The sequence below is a fragment of the Rhamphochromis sp. 'chilingali' genome, assembly GCF_963969265.1.
Source record: "Rhamphochromis sp. 'chilingali' genome assembly, chromosome: 1".
NCBI lineage: Eukaryota > Metazoa > Chordata > Actinopteri > Cichliformes > Cichlidae > Rhamphochromis > Rhamphochromis sp. 'chilingali'.
In genome coordinates, this window is record NC_137929.1 from 19,049,838 (window position 1) to 19,067,846 (window position 18,009).

Below are 18,009 nucleotides of genomic sequence, written 5' to 3' on the forward strand. Positions count from 1 at the left end.
AGGCGACTGTTGTTGTGATTTGGCGCTATATAAATAAAATTGAATTGAATTGAATTCATTTATTAGATGACATGTGCTGCTTCCTGAGCTATCACAACCTGTGGAAAATCGGAATTTTCCTGTGAAATTACTTTGTGTTGAATGTTCATGAGTTCTCAGATAGTAAATCAGAGACGTGTGCCTGTGAAAACTCCAGTCCACTACCTATATCTGAATTGAGCCATTTTGTGGATGAAACAAATGATGATGCTTAGTAGACCTACAGCCTCTATATCCTCACCAGTCAAAAACCATGTATAATGTGACACTCATTTCTCACACCCATGCAGCTACAATTCCCAGTCCAATCAAGAAAACCTCATGTCCTCCATTCCCACCAGAAGATCAAAACTACAAGCAGGAGTGTCTCCCCCTCCACAACCCTTCACCCCATCTTTCTTTTTGTCCAATGGTTTTTAGCTGAGCTCCCTCTAATTATCTTTTTAAAAGACATACCAAAGGGCGCATCATTACTATCCCCAAATATTGTTTGGTTTTAGAGCTTGCTTTGGGACTTCTCCCACCATATTTCCACCTCTCTTATCTTCTCTACACCTCCATCAGCACTTCCCTATCCCATCACCTTTCTTTTCTTTTTTTTTCTCCTTTTCACATCAGGGTTTTGCAGATGTGTGTTTGCGGTCTGGGAAACATCTGCTTCTACAGTAAACCACCTGTACAGTTCGATAGCAATCAGCCCCCCTCTGTGATGTTTGCTTGGCATGCCTGATGGAAGACAGAAAACACACAAACCTCATAATTACAGACCTGAGAAATGGGGCGGGAGCAAGGCAGCTTGTCTTTCATCATAAGTTAATGCAGCATCACCCATCCTCTGATCTGTTCAGAACTCTCCCTCTCGCCTGGTGCTCATCCAAGTTGAGGCTTTAAAAGTCTTTATGAAACATTTATGACTGGTAATAGCACACAACTTTCACAGCTTTCCACCAGCAGTGGGAAGGGAAAAAAACAGTACACAAGGCTACCAGTATAGGACTAAAATATCTGTATGTAGCGGAGGACATTTAAGAGTTATTTTTATCTGATAAATTATAAAGTGAAGCTGAGAAGGGCAGTGAAAATTCAGATGGTAAGCAGTTACCTTTACAAGTTGGAGTTACGAAGGAGTTATCAGAGTGGAAAGGCAGATGATACTCTTCCTTTTCCCCCCAAAGTATTAAGAATTTTTCAGCTTGTCTGTGTGATGGTTTTTATGTAATCATGTGACAAATAAATACCTTCCAGCATCACCCTGTGTTTTGGTGGCATGTTGGAAGCAGTAACCATGACGATGCCAGACCATAAAACCAACCTCAATTAACAATAACCACCTTCTTACTGTAACACTGAACCCACAGTGCAGTTAAGCTTCCCAAAACCGCAGAAAGTGGGTGTTTGGAACTGTAAGTCTCTGGCTTCTCATGCATCTTTTAGGTGCACAAGGACTCCTTTAAAATCTGTTACGTGCCACAAAATAGCAGTTCTGGTTGAGCTGACCTGGTATGGCAGACAACATATTCAGCTGATTCAACTTTGGATAAGAATCTGAACTGTCAGGTCCATGAAAAAATAGTCTGAAAACATTATTGCGTCAAGCCTTGAAGTTTGAAGAACAAACAAAGGAAATATACTAGAAATCAATGTATGTGTTTGTTCCTGACATTATTGCTTTTATTACAAGTAAAGCTAATTAGAATCATCATTTTCTATGTTCTTGGTATATTTTGTATTGTTTTGCCATTCAAAGCATTTTATGGTTTTTTGTTAGAAATATAAACCCTACTCCTTGTTCACTTTTGGCACAGTGCATTTATACTCCCATCCAAGACTTAAAGACCTTTACCAAGTTTGTATGGCCCATTTATCCAAGTAAACTGAGCCCATGTTGATTTACAAAAGTGGCATGGCTTTATGATTATGACAATGGTTTGGTATTAGAGTGACTTGGACCATTTTCTTAAAGGAAAAAAAACAATTCAGTTCAATTCAGTTTTATTTATACAGCGCCAAATCACAACAACAGTCACCTCAAGGCATTTTACATTGTAAGGTCGACCCTACAATAATACATACAGAGAAAAACCCAACAATCATATGACCTCTATGAGCAAGCACTTTGGCGACAGTGGGAAGGAAAAACGCCCTTTTAACAGGAAGTGCCGTCCGGCAGAACCAGGCTTTAGGAAGGGGCGGGGCCATCTGCTGCGACCGGTTGGGGTGAGAGAAAGAAAACAGGATAAAAGACATGCTGTGGAAGACAGCCAGAGATTAATAACAAATATGATTCAGTGCAGAGAGGTCTATTAACACATAGTGAGTGACGTAAATTGACTGAAGAAGGAATACTCAATGCATCATGTGAATCCCCCAGCAGCCTAGGCCTATTGCAGCATTACTAAGGGAGGATTAAGGGTCACCTGATCCAGCCCTAACTATAGCAAAAAGGAAAGTTTTAAACCTAATCTTAAAAGTAGAGATAGTGTCTGTTTCCCAAATCCAAACTGGAATAATTCCAGTTCTAATAGTTGCATTGCATTTCAGCAGTGTGTGTATGTTGAGGCAAATCCTGACCTGAAGTCCTGTCAGATAATCAAACTAAACACGTCTTCGAAGTGTTAAAGGCGCTGCTGGTAACAAGAAACAGACCCCTGGAATATGTGGTGCGGGATAGCAACTGTCAGTGTTCCGTCAATCATAACAGCTGTATTCCAGGAAGAGGGCAGAAAGCCCTCCTCCCTCTAACCTTGCTAAGCATTTTTGCACAATAACAAAGCCGCAGGCTCTCAAGTTTTACATGAAATCCAAACGTGACCCCGTTGTCTCGTTCAAACACAGTCCTCACTTAGGAAAATCCCCTTTGATCTGAATACCTGGCAGTGAAAACATCCCTGTGAGTTGTCTAGGTGTTTTTAGTGTGTGTGTGTGTGTGTGTGTGTGTGTGTGTGTGTGTGTGTGTGTGTGTGTGTGTGTGTGTGTGTGTAGGGATTGATGTTTTGGAAAGAGCACGTATTTTTTGTCATGCAGACCGAATGCTAACACAGCAGATGTGGTTTGGGGTACATATGATTAATGTATGCAGATATCAGAAAACTGACTAAAATATTTATGGCATTAGAATCAAAAAGCTAGAATACATGACACAAACACATGCACTGCCTTTTATGTTGAGTACAATGAAGGGCATTATGGAAATGGAAAAATGAGGCTGAATGAACAGGGTGAGATGGGGAAGAAAGGACGTGGGCAGTTTGTTTGCACAACATGTTTTTTTTTTTTTTTATTATTTTATTTTCCTGCGTGCCCTTAGGCCTTCTTTGAGGGTGGTCCTTGCCTCCACCTCTTCATGTTCTCTGCCATCTTTGGTGAACTGGGGAGCTCACTTTCGGTTGTTAATGGCACACATGCGCACAGGTTGTGTTTTTTGGCCACCCCTGTGGAGGTAAAGTATTGCACACGTTGCACAAAGCTCTACGAAGCAGTAAATGGAGCAGTAAATAGCTGCTTGGCTGTTCAGAGTTTAGTACAAAATCAGGTAGTGCTGAAAGTGATCCAGGGAGCGTGTACCTTCGCAGTGAGGGATGTTACTACTTGTTTATCTGCAAGTACAGAGTGATAGTGTAGGTGAAGTGCAAGTAATCTTTCTGCTGTAAAAGGATTTAAAGCACTCCGACTTACAGATATTTGGGGTTGATTGTTGGGTTTTCTCTGTATTATCATAGGGTCTTTACCTTACAATGGAAAGTGACTTGAGGCTTTGAGATTGTGATTTGGTGATATATAAATAAAACTGCATTGAAATATGTTTTTCCATTGGTGGCTCAGGAGTTAAATATTTTCTGTTGTTATTGTCATCGTTAATTGCAGTTTTAGTGGTATTACATGCACAAACGGAGGAAACATGTTACTCCATGTTAGTCTCCCCATCACCCTCACTTTTTCTGTTTATCTTTCACTCCAGCCCCCTTTTCCTCACCGGACTCTCCTGTAGTATAATCAGATTATGTGAGGAATGTGGGAAAGTGTCTGTGTATTCAGTGTCAGAGCTGCTCTCTAACGGTCAAGCAGCAATAAAGATGAACCGTGGCTGCACTGGATACAAACATCTATTGATTTTATTGTCATAACGCTGAGATATTAATATGAAGAGCATTAATGCTTTTTGCCAGCTACCTGCACCATCATCTGTTTTTGTTTAGTTAAATGCTTGTGGGAATTGTGATTACATGTGGTATTCAGACCTGTTTTGAATAGACCCTCCAACTCGGGCCCAGTGGCATGGGATAGTGGAAGAAATTTTTGGAATGGAAAGACTTACCTTTGTCCTTAGACTTGAGCTTGAGAAATTCAAGCAGCTCTGGGAAAAATGGATTGTGTACTCCCTTTGTACTGAACAATTAAATATTACCATGATGTAAGTAGATACTAATGTTGAGACTGTGTATGTCTTCCATGCTGACCTAAAGTTTTGTATTCTCGTACTGTAAATTAATAAATAAAAAGTTATTAAAAAAAAGACCTGTTTTGAATGAGATATATGAGGTCTGCTACTTCATGACTTATGTCTGTTATAAAATAGCCTGAAATAGTCTTAATGGCATGTGACATGCTAAACTGCTGTGACATTTGGCACATGGGTTAGCCATTAGGCCAGCTTATCTCCTGTGCCTGTTGCTCAGATATCGGTTAAGCTGATTTCATGTGATTATATGGAAACACAAACATATCACAGCTTGCTTGGAAGCAAGTCCTGTCTGTATGTTTGATGCTAATGTCTCCCATAAAGATTAGTGTACATTTTTTTGTGTGTCATGTAACACAAGTTTAACTTTTCAAAGTCACTATAATCAAATGAAGGTAAGGGTCAGCGTTATTGGTCATTTAGTTTTGAATAGTTTTGAACAAAATGTGAATGTTTTTGAAAATTCCAGACTTTTAAATTCATACACAGTTGTTTGGCTTGTAGTTTAATTACTTCATCTTCAGTTCCTCGTGCCTCTTTTCTCGTTTTGGGCCTGGAGAAGTGGATTAAAGTCAGGTTCAGTGTCGTCACTAAGGCTACGTCCACACGTGCCCGGGTATTTTTGAAAACGCAGATTTTTCTATGCGTTTGCACCTTTCGTCCACACGTGGACGTAGCCTAAGATCTCACTAAGAAATTTCCTTCTGCAGCCCCAGAAAACAAAAACAGTAATCTATTCTCTGACGGGGAGAGTTTAAAACCTAAAAAAACAAAAACAAACTAGTTTGTAGATGCACAAAAAGTCAGATCCAGTAAATTTGCCAGGTTAGTCTGCTCAGCAGCTGCTCTCAGATTGTTTCTGAATCACGCTCGGACATTCAGTGACTCGACGTTGTCACAAAGGGCAGTAACCACAGAAAGTCCTCATTAACTCCACTTAACATTTTCAGTCTGCAGCTGCTGTCCAGGATGATGCAGTGCCTTTTGATACAATCAGGTGTTAACAAAAAGCTTCACTGAGCTGGGACCCTCATCTTGAGACAGTGCTTCTTATCTGAGTGTCTGTGCAAAGCGTGGCATCTCAGAGTCACGCTTCTGAGCCCAATCAAATGCTCTCAGATCAAGTGTGTGGAGATAGACTCACTGATACCTTGCTCCCATACCTATCTGCGAGCTATGTTCTGTATTCGGTTTCCCTGCTTTTGTTTTGCTCTGTGTGGGAAGCTGCTGGTGTATTTTTCACCTGCGGCTATAATTCCATCAGGTACATTGCCAGATCTGTCCCTGCCCAGCACCTATCAGCTTGCTGGCTCTGTGCACTTGAAGGACTGTCAGCGCTTGTGATTGATTTACTTGAAAATTCTGTTTTCCACAGGGCCACCTGGCTGCCCACTTATGTTACATAACAGTATTTTGTGCTTTTCCAGTATCTGTTTAATGTTGGTTTGTTGCACAGGGCCAAAAAATACTTGTCAGTGTGTTTTAACTGAAACATGCGCTACATTGGGACTGATTAATGAGCAGCTAATGCTGGGGCCTGTTTGTGTGCCACCAAAAGGTTGTTTGGGAAGCCCAGCACTTACTTTTCACATTCTGAAACACTCTGTTTCACTCAATACAGTATTAAATTGGTATTAATCCACAGGTCAAAATAGTTCAAAGAAAATAATAATCTCTTACAATGTAAGCATTAGAATGTCATCATCATTTTGGGTAAACGCTTACCAAATATGACTCGTGAATGAAAACTATGGTACAGTTGTGCGGTGTTGTAGTGATATAGTCTATACTGCTCTTCATCTGCAAACACAGTGCATTAGTGTTTCTGTTGGCTGATGGTGTACATCTGCTCAGTTAAACAAAGGTAAACAACTAACTAGTCTTTGATTTCTCACCCAGCTCTTAATTGCAGACAGTGAAAAACAGAAAAGCAAGCTGTAAGAGTAACGTTCCACAAATTAGTTGTTTTCAGTATTGGTGCGATCACACAAAGATAAAGTAGCGTAGGTCTCATTCCAATTAGACTAGAGTTCCATAACCTGACTCTTTGATATTTGTGTATTTGTTCTCCAGCAATGGAGGAGCTGGTGTGTGAGCTTCGTCTGTTTCTGGACCTGCTGGACAGAGAATATCTGAGTGCTGGGGTCCGAGAGAAGAAGATACACCTCTCCAATATTCTGCACAGAGTACTGTCCGACAAAGGTGAGGATTAAACTTATACTGCACCTTCTGAAACACTTTAAGGGACTCAGAGCTGGAGTAAGTCCATTAGGTGGTCAGATATTAGATACAACACCTGACCTTACTATGGCTGACTGCAGGAGTTCCATGAGCAGTCTGGTACATACACAAAGAATGTAGACCACAATAAGCTGGTCCTAGGTCAGTGTGGGATTGAATTGTTTGGTTGCTGTCATCATAGAGTTATATTGGTATACATTTACTTATAAAACCCTTTACTTGTAAGCTAATATAGCCAAAAGTTGTTTATGACAGATTAAAAGAGTTAATTTCATCAGTTTGATGTTTTCTGAGCTTTTCTTTAACACAGACTTTTTTCTTTAAGATGTGTGTGGCTGCCATTATTGAAATAAAATTCAAATGCAAAAACATGTTTATATTAAAATCTGGATGAATCGAACATGAAAAGAAGATATACACAGAAATTTTATTGTATTTTTGTTTCTTGTTTGCATCCTTAAACGCGAAGATTGTTTTAGTGCTATACTGGAAGCCTCAAAACATGAGATTATTCACACAAATTCATAATGACGTTTCAGTTTTCTATCAACAACAAAATGTCACGTGTAGAAATATTTATTGGAGATTTTGCATTTTAACATTAAAAATATCCACAAAGGGACCTTGTAATGAGGAGCAGAAGTGAAGCGCATTAAAATCAGAGAAACACAGAAGCACAGTCTATTTGGTTCTATAATTTTAAGAAGGGAAATTACGACATTTTATTTTTTGTCACTACTTAGATTTGACACTAGTGGCACTGTAAAGCATCTTCTTGTTTATATTCATAATAGCCACTTGATTTCTTCTAGAGCCTTCATTCAAGTCAGAGATACACAGCGGACTGCCTGCTCCACCTCAGATGCCACTTCCAGAGATCCCTCACCCCTGGATGGTAAGACTGAAGTTTATTTAGATTTATTAATTTTAGTTCTCTGTAATTTGGCCATGCTGGAACTTATTGCAAGCAGTGCTCACAGTAAGAGTTATACCGAGTTCCAGTATGCGTTCTGGTTGTCTGACTAAAGAGAGTTGTTTCTACAAATACCAGATAGCCCTGCGTCATTCTGCTTCCGCTGCTATGGGTCATCCTCTCAGCCCAGCTGCTTTAATGCAAAACCAAGCAAATCAATGGTGAAGGACAAAAGAATACTTTATTTTCAGGACACTGCTGAGTAACTACATTTTGAGCAATGAAGTGCAAGTCACATGTAATTTATGTGGCATAAGTAAGTGATAAATAAAGGAAAGACAGCTCATTTTCTTCCTAACGTTTCTGTATACGACCCAATTTGATCCCAGCGTTAAATTAAAAGCGACAATATTGACATCCAGGACGAAACTAGAAATTACTATTTTAAATAATACATTAGGCCTTATAAATAAAACATAGCCAATAAATATCGAATATAAAATGATTTGACAACTGTCTATAAAACAATGCACTATTCTTAATGTTAGGTCAGTGTTAGAGGCTTTACTTTATAGTGCTGCTATTTGCAGTTGCACTACTTTCCCCAAACTAGCTAATTTTGTCACATCATCTGTTCAAAGCTGAACATTACCTCCCAGTTTGCATTCATTTACAGCATTTCATTGAATTTAGGTCCAATTTCAAATCCCCTTTGGATATTTTTGGGTTTTGTTGTGAAGAAGGCAAACTTCTGATAGTAACAACTGTGTTATGTAACAGAAATAACTTCATCATGTTAACACTACAGGAATATTTAACATTCATGCAGGACTGATTACCAGTAACACACAACTGGTGCTAGTAGAAACTGCAGAGAAATGACCAATAACGCTGACCCTTACCTTCATTATTATCAGATGGTGAACTTGTTAGCAATACACTGAAGTTCTGTGCACAAGTTTTTGTGACACCCTGCACCTGAATGGTGTTAATCACGCAAATGCCAGCGCTACCAATGCAGCAGGACATAGAAACCATATGAGATGTGTTTTACAGTCACTTGTAAAGCAGTTGGAAGGCCTGTCATGGCTTCAGTATGTTTTCCTCTCTCGTACTGCGCCTCACATCGCCATGACAGTCAATGAGGACCGTAACATCTCTGTTAAAACAGTGATGTGTGTGTCATTATTGTGAAAGTGAGATGTGCATGTAAAAAGACCCAGTGTGAAGAATAACAGTGTGTGTCTGCCATTATTGTGGGAACAGATGCCTGTGATAAAAAGCAGGTGGCTGTGATGGCTTGCAAAGCCTTTATTTCATAGCAATAAGCCACAACACCTTGTTCTACATCTTACTCACACACACACGCAGGACACGCACACATTCCAAGGCACAAGGCCTTACAGTGCAGTTTGTAATTAGAACCAGTCGTCAGCCTCAGCCTCCTCTGGTGACCCCAGTGTGTGTCTGGAAATCACAGCCGAGGGTTTCCCAGAAAACTAGGCGAGTGAGGAGGAGGAGTTTCTGATGTTTCTGTGTCTCTGCTTGTTGTCTCTCTTCTCTGCTGCCCCAATCAGAACCAGTAACATAAGAAAATACATAGCAGAGCCTTGCACGACACCCCAGACTCTCGGGCCTGTTCGGTGCTTACCGTACCTTTATTTAAACAAAGCACATAGGCACACAATTACACAACTCTTTCTGTCTTTTATGGAAAGAGTGAAGTTTTTAGCAGGTCTTCATCACTGGCTGAAGGAGACCCACTCAGGACTGGGTTGAGCATTTTGATTTTTAACTTACTTTTTGTTGAATTTTGTATTTGTTGTTTGGTCGAGCGTGTGAGACGGATAAACACTGGAACAGCCTGTAAACACGGTTATAGCGGAGAAAAGACGCCAGCTTCTCCTTGTTTCCCTCCCCACCATTGTGTGTTGTTTTAATTTAAATAAAATGTTTATGTTTTTTTCTGAACATAGACTACTGCCTTTCTTTCCGTTATGAGTTTGAGTGAATAAATCGCCACGTTTGGGCGCACTCTCAGGAGGGTGCATTTGCTTGCAACTGGAAGAGGATGCCGTTAAACAGTGCTATTATTTCTTCAGTTGACTCCTTCTCTTAGCCTCAACCAGCATTATTAGCAAACTTACTCATGGGCAGATAAATAGATGAATAAATCTCTCTTAGTTGATATATTCGTCCAAAATCATCCAACCATACTTTATACACTTTATCCAACAATATCATGCTCTGGACACTGGCTTTATATGTGTACAAAGTAATCATAATACTAACGACAGCATAAGCTGTGACAAACATTCAACAGCAGGGATTTTCATCAGCAGAAAAGAAAGCAGCTAAAATATATTAAGTGGTTAAATAGAGCCATTCACATTAGAACAAAACCTCTCTGAGTAATATATGTGCAGGGTTTGCAGAGTCGCAGCAGTAAAGTATAATTCTCATAAATATACTTGGATGGAAACCCAGCTACTGTCTTTTATTTTGTGCCAGCTCTCTGTCTCCCTGTTGCCGTCTCTGCTCTGAAATTACCATCTATCACATTTCCACACTGACCTCTGGAGAAGCTGTCCAGACTGAGGAAAAAAGTGTTGTGCTCCCTTTCTCCACTCTTCATTTCTTGCAAAATTTCCACCGCCTGCAAATGAAACAACGGACAAATGGTTAAGAGGAAAAGAGAGAGGAGGCGGCTAGAAAGAAAAGAGTAAACAGGGTAGAGAGTTAAAGAAACAAAGATTTCATGTTGATCAAAAACAACCTTGTTAGTCATGAGAAGTTGCAGTTATTTGTGTTATACGGCATCAGTCTTTAGTTGGTCTTGGTGAAGAAGTGGAACATGGACTAGAGCAATCTGGTGAAATAATAGACAAGGAAGACAGTCACTTTGTGACCCGTCGAGCCTCAAAGCCAAACCGACACTCACGTACACAAAGAGCCTGTGCCTTTAGAAGCTGAATCAGTCCTTAGCTTCCACATTTTGATTACTAACAGTTACATAAGGAATACTTAGTTTAGAGTAGCTCACTTGATGTACAATACTTAATCAGAGGACAGTGGTATTGGAATTTATTACTCAAACCCAAACAATATGCAGATTGAAGACTCTTCCAGAATATTCTGCTAGTATATGAAGTGCAAAAGAAGACAAATGGCTTTGCACAGACTTCCACGATAAGTTTATTTACTGCTGAATTGTTCTGGAGTGTGTCATCACATTTAGTCCATTTCAGAACTTATTCGCTTGTTAAAATAATTTTATTTCCAGGTGTTTGTGGCATTTTTTTTTCACATCTTAAGGCCTTTGTTCAAGAGTATATACGATCTTGAAAAGACATTCTTAGTGTTTTTACAAACTTAGTGGGGCATGTTAACACAGTGTAGCTCTTAGCAGAGCATGACAGTCACATGTGTGACACCCGTTAGCCTTTGCATGAGCAGAGGAAAACAAAGAAACAAAGACATGATGTGTGTAAACTACTCCAATTCTTTCCCAAGGGCAAACTTGTGATTGACTCTTACACACACACACACACACACACACACACACACACACACACACACACACACACACACACACACACACACAGCAGGATATCCACTAACCAAACAGACTTCCACTGGATCCTGTTTTAGTTTATCAAGCTGAAACTGGTCTACTTTGAGCCACTATATTGTCTTTCCCTAATTGTATATGCATATAAAGTTGGTCTTTATATATTTATATAAAAGCACAACAAAAAGGGGGTAGTGTCCACTTTAAAGTTTTTCACCAAAACTCCAAAACCACAATGTTAACAGCACTGATTCGTGACAGTGTGATAGGGTTACAAGTCTGAGATGATGGAATAGGCTGTCATCTGGAATAACTTCATTTCCGAGAGTTGAGTGCCAGATAACCCAGAAACTAGAATATCTGTAAACCTACAGAACAATAACACTACTGATCATGTTTTTTCTCAGTATAAATATAACTAAAGTTCAATAATTGTTTGATGCAACAGCACAATATTTTGTCACCTTAAATATATTTATCTGTGTACACTGGACATGTTGGTGATGCCTGCTAATCAAAGACAGACAAAACAACGAAGCAATTTATAGAAAGTTAGAAATTATGCCAAGCCTTTAATCCGTACAAGTAGTGGGTTTGCTGACAGAGCAGCTGAACCCTTTTATGTCAGATTGATCCTTTCCACAACACTCACCTTATAAATCTCTACGTTCCTCCATGGAAGAGGATCACAGCACCATTTTACAATGTGCTACATGCCACACGTAAATGCACAGAAACAGTAAAAACAAGGTCTGGCTCTGATTGGATCATAATGACTAATAAGTATGACGAAATCCCACTGAAGTCCTCTTCTTGTCATCCTGTCACTTTTCATATTCAGGATTTATGTTACATTAATATTTCTCTTTTATCTTTGGCATGAAGTACATTGCTGTCATCAAAAAGCTTGCCGCTTCAGCCACATGAATGGTTTTCATCCAAAATTTGAGCAGTTTAAAGAAGAATACTGGAAAATAAAATGTAAATTGTGCGTGTTTCCATTAAACTCCTTTAAAGAAAACAAATGGACTTCCAGATGGAGAATGGAGCTCCACCCAACATGAAAAATAGTAAACATCTGCCTAAAATGTTTCTGCATTGTTCATGCTTCGTGTTGTCACGTGATGAAAAAAGGAGGTGAGATATTTAAAGTCATCTGTTGTGGCAGTGCACCATTGATTTGTGTTTTTTCTTTTAATTTTAATAGCAATGGAACAAACATTCAGTTTTGATGAATCTGAATTTTAACTTTGGTCTCAAGCTTTTTTTGTTTTACTACTCACAACTACTTTTACCAACATTTCGAGCACACAGCGGTGAAGAACTTTTTTGGGTCCAAAACAATTTCCCCAGTTGCTTTGACAGTTCATTCGACATTTATGTTACAAAAAACAGTTAAAGCTGCTCTTAAATGTCCCGCAAGCCCAAGGTAAAGGTTTGTGTCTAAGATCCCCACACCACAAAACAAATACTGTAAACCAGAGAGAAGAAGAAAATTCTTAGACTGCAACCTCAAGTGTTAGGAATTTTTGTTGATTTTTTTGAGTTCTAATGTTTGCTGCAGTCACCTTCAAGTCAGGATTCGTTTCCTCGGCTGTATCCTAAGGGCTGCACTGTTCGAGCAGAATGTGAACCAGTCCTCCTGCTAGTTGAAACACAAATGATTTCCATCTGTGTTGATGTTGGAGAACAGTGCCACCTCTCCCTTTCTCCTCTCTTCCCTTGCTTTTCCCCTGACACAGACCCTCCCGCACACCATTAGTTACCCATGTAATGCACACTAAAGTTAGTTGTATCATGCATGAGAAACTCACGCCGAGCATCCCGTTCTTCCGTGCTTCAAGCATTCACGTCACAGAAGTGTGCTCACGTGGTCGACGTGCTATACACGGTAACAGGGCTGCATCATCCGTAGATCCGTATGTCTAGAATTCATTTGGAATTCATTTTCTCCTCTTCTCATTTTGATTCAGACATCCCTCCCTCCCAGGTCTTTTTTAAAGATGGATATTCATCTCAGCACAAATGTAGCTAGTACTATAACCATACAGTATTCTGTATGGTTATGTATTACTGGAAGTTGTGAGGAATCTTTGTTTTTTAAACCACCATCTTCTCTGAGTGTTTTTTACTCACTTATAAAACATTGTGTATTGCTGTATGTCTGTGAAGGTTCTCAGTCATCCAGGTCCTCAGAGTCCAAGGAGCATCTGGACTTCTTTAAGTTTCCTTGAAGACGTTTCACCTCTCTTCCGAGAAGCTTCTTCAGTTCTAAGAGCGTGGGTAGGTAGAGAATCAATAGGGGGGTCCAAGACCCTCTAGGGGACACTCCCATAGGGCTTAAATCTGGGACTCTTCACCAATTGCTCTTAGAACTGAAGAAGCTTCTTGGATGAGAGGTGAAACGTCTTCAAGGAAACTTAAAGAAGTCCAGATGCTTTTCTTTCCAAGCTCCTTAGACTATATTGCTGTATATTGCCAAACCAAATTATTCCTAGCCTGAAGGGGAAACACTCACCCAACTAAGTGTGTCACTGTACAGTGTCAAGCTACACGGTGCGTGCGTGGCAACAGTTGGATTGCTATCAAACATATTGAGTTGAACCAGCCCTGTTTTACTTTTGTATGGCCTCAGAAATTATTTGTCTTCAGGAGTTTTTCCACGCAGTGTGTTTTTCATTTGGTGCTGATGAATCTGTTTTCATATTTGACTTAATTCCTCTGTGGGGTTTCCCTACTTTGTGGCTTGGTATACCACAGCAAAGCATTTCGTGACATCAGCAGTATTGTGTCATTGACTTGTGACAGGAAATGAAGTTGTTTAACAGATTGTATTGTAAGGTGTCACGCTTTGTCACTGGGATAACCAAACAAGTGGGAAATTGGAGATTGAATAGGTCTTAACTGCAGAAAGCAGTAGGCCTTTGCTTAATGACACATGCACACAACATGGTTAATCTTAAGGGCCAGAACTGTTTCAGTTACTAACACTCTTTGGAAAAAGTCCCCACTGAGTAACTGGAGCATGGATGGAAAACCTATTTCACAACTTTTTCCCCCACTCTAGTGCATTTGAAGGCTTTTTACAATGCCAAGTTTCTTTTTTTTCTTCCTGACACATGATGTGATTGAAGTGACTAAATAAAGCACGGAGGGAAAATTGAGTCTATTTCTGCAGTCTAGTAGAGAACTAACAGAATTTACAATTGAACCAAACAAAAGTTAGGGGTGCTCGGTAGAAAAATAGCTTTTGTGGTTACTAACTGATAGGTATTTGACCAAGATGCCCATTAACCCATGAATTCATACTACAGTGTACTCTATACACTGTCGGACTATTGTTCAGTGACTCTGATCACAGCATGTATACAAATGGGAATGGTTATTGGAGCATGGAAAATGAATAGCCAAATTCCTTTAGTGGCCTAAAGAGATAGTGGATCTGATTGATAATCCCATGTAGTTCCTGCTGCTATAAATTCACAAGAATTGAATTGAATAAGCCTGAAGAGCTTCTAAATTACAATTTTAGGTTTTCTCTCAAAAGGTTACTGGCAGTATGATATCATGCTTGTAGCTATATAGATATAATTGAGTGATCATGTCATAAAATCAGCCAGTCCATTTAAGGGTTAATCTTAAATACCACACACTTCCTTTTGTGTTTTATGAATTAATAAACATTCAGAGAACTGCTGCATGCGGTGGAGGTGAAGTTTAAACTTACCTTGTATTCAGTTGGCTGTTAGCAGTAGTGACAGCAGCTTGCAGAACGAGGGTGGTCTTTAATCTAGTGTTTTCTTGAAGGCACCACCTAATGGCCATTAAAGAAACTGCTTGTTCGCAGAAGATGTTGCAACCCTATTTTAAAACTCGACAGTTTAGCAGTTAAGTCCTTGGCTCAGTTATCACAGTAATTGTGATTATTTGTTGGAAATAGTCCTGCATAGCCAGACTTTTAACTGGAATGAAAGAAGTCTGGGAAAAGGTCCTTTTGTCTGAGCCAAACGCTGACAGTCGACTAGCAGTATAGGCTAGAGGGGCTGATCATGATAGCATATCATGGTATTGGTACTGAAATGTCATTCTTTCAGAACAGAAATGCAGATGGACCACATAATATCAGGTAATTTGAAAACAATGGGGGACTTATTAGATAGCTTATTGAACAGAAAACACTGGCAAATGTATTTTCCAACTGTAAAATGTTTCATTTTGTTGCAATCAGATTAGTTGAGTTCATACCCAGACAAAGAGCAAATGTGCAGAGCACTTCTATAATATGTCTAAATATTTTCATGAAACTCTGCTTCACTGAGGTGACTTCTTACTTATTTGCAATACAGAACACTATTTAGATATGACAGGCTGGCCCACCTCATCCTGCTTTCCAAAATTGCAGACCACCAGCTCATGCTGGCTTCCACTGGCTCCTCATTGTGAGGTGTGAGAAATGGAGGAAATGCCCAACCCTGTCTGAGTCTCACTCTGGTTATTTTTTCAGGCAAGGTGGCACTTCCTCCAGTAACGGCACTCTGGTGAATGCACCTGTCCTGCAAAACGCACATTTTACTGGCCCAGCTGAGGCAGGAAAAAGTAAAAAAACGATGCGGGGGAAGCAAAGAATGAAGTTTCAAAAATGGGAGTTGTGTGAAAGGTTTTGTTTTGTCAGAGGTAACACTAGCATGGGTGGTTCATGTATAAACAGGGAGCTGGAAATCTTAGATATGTATCACAGAGGCTGGCAGACACTGAGCTTGGTCCTGCAGTCCTGCAGAGAGAGTTTTTAGGTTTCGTCCCATATTACTGTGTCTCTTGTTTGAAATGTTTAGCGGTTTGCTAATCACCTGACTTCCAGATTGAGTTCCCCTCTCAAACAATGAAACTTTCAGTGCTGCTACTGGACAGAAGCCACTCCTCTAGCCACCATAATGTATGCTGTGGTTGGTTTCTCACAAAACTCAAATTGGCTACGGTGCTGCATTAAGGTTTCATAATCTTTCAAAATGTTATAGGTGTGCTTGGTAAGACTGCTTCAGTAAATGTAGATTGCAGTGACATTGGAATCTGAGCTCTGGATAAATAAAGCTGGAATAATCATGTATTCAGCTTCAAATAAATCTCTTTTGGTTTTAAATGTCCCCCAAATTATGGTTACCAAAGTCTTTGTATTTCTGTTACCTTTAGGTTTGAAGTGTGTATGTTTTATGAAGTAGACACTGAAACATTGAATACCCATCAGAGTTGGATAAGCTTCTTTTTTCAAAATGTTTTTTTAAAATTCAGTCAACTCATCACCCCCCCCCCCCCCCCCCCCAAAACAAAAAAAGAACAAAAAAACACTGTCTTGGGTAAATGATATACTAAAACACTACCCAGGCCTGTACTTTAGCATTCTCAAGAACCAGATATTTCTAGTGCTTTGGAATATTTTTTGTAATGATGACACAGTGAGAGTTTGGAAGTTCTCCAGGAAGTCAAGTCACTTAGAAAAATCTTTGGAGAAGATTAAAGGAACATTTTACTTCAGTTTTCTGGGTATATTCAATTAATTCTTTCAATTAATGACAAAGCCACGGCTTCTTTAGAATTGTGAAACTGTTCTTTCAAATCTTTTTTGCCATCATGGCCAAACGTTTTGGCAGTGGCTCAAATTTTGTTTTTCATAAACATTTCTCAATCTGTTTCTATGATATACTGATGAACAAACATAAATATTTCTTATGCTTCAGGCCTTTATTAGCCAATAAAACAAAATTCAGTTTCGATAGGGGTGTCACTGTCAAAACCTGTAGCTACTACTGCAGTTTTCCCTTTCCAGATCCTTTCCTAAGGGAGTTGCTTTCGTATGTCCAGTCAGTTTATCCATTCCAGTGTCCTGCTGGCAGCATGGCAGAAACATTATTCAGGTCCAGTCCTCCTACTCAGAGCAAAAATGGATACTTGGCATAAATGTTTAGATGTGAGTTTCAGGTCAGTGCCTGAGCAGCAGACAAACCTCCCACTCAAAGTCTCCAAACCAAGGTCAGGACTTCTTTACCACTATCTAATTACACATTATGACTGTGGAATTCTGGTATTTCGGATCCACATCCATGGACATGAGCTGATGTAGGCCGTGATGGGTCATGAAAACTCCCTTTACAATTTTAATATAATTGCTTTAAGCAAATTGGGAGTTCTTTGCAATATAAAGTATAAGCAACACTATAGAAAGTATAAATATATAAAGTATAAGTATAAAAATAAGTATAGAAATACTGAAAATGATGAAAATAATGAAAATTACTGGTAATAGTGATTGTGCTTTTCACACAATCAGTAACTTTGATGGCAAATTTGTCTTTTCTTTCATTTCACAACTTTGTGTGGAAACCAAACAGATTAAAAAAAAAAAAAGAATTCAAACTAACATAAAAATAAATAAAAATACAAAACTATAATAGCTCTGACTATGACAATGTAAGCGACTTGGTAGTGGCAAACAAGAACTGCTGGAGTGGAAATCAGGGCCTTTGTGTTGTCCACTAGGGCTGGGCCATATTATACCGTTCATGGTAATACCGGTATAATGTTAGGCAACGATAGGAAAATGAAATATCGCGATAGAATGGGAGTAAAACGCGCATGCGCAGTGCCTTTGTTTTCATACGCACATGGCCGATTGTTGAGTGAAACAGATGAACCAGAATTGGTTTGTAAAAATGGTGAAACTTCCGTGATGTGGAACTGGTTTGGTGTTTGTCCGTCAGATACACAACAAAGCACATTTTTTTGCAGAACATG

General features: G+C 39.4%; 1 protein-coding gene across 5 annotated transcripts in view; it reads left to right on the plus strand.

Moving 5' to 3' along the window:
- The window catches only part of afap1 (actin filament associated protein 1), a 91,839-nt gene that overhangs the window by 45,656 nt on the left and 28,174 nt on the right, over positions 1-18,009 (plus strand). For all 5 annotated transcript variants that reach the window (XM_080882028.1, XM_080882027.1, XM_080882029.1 and 2 more), the window contains exons 2-3: positions 6,572-6,700; positions 7,552-7,634. In XM_080882028.1, the coding sequence (XP_080738154.1) occupies positions 6,572-6,700; positions 7,552-7,634 (212 nt within the window). The remainder of the gene's footprint in view (positions 1-6,571; positions 6,701-7,551; positions 7,635-18,009) is intronic.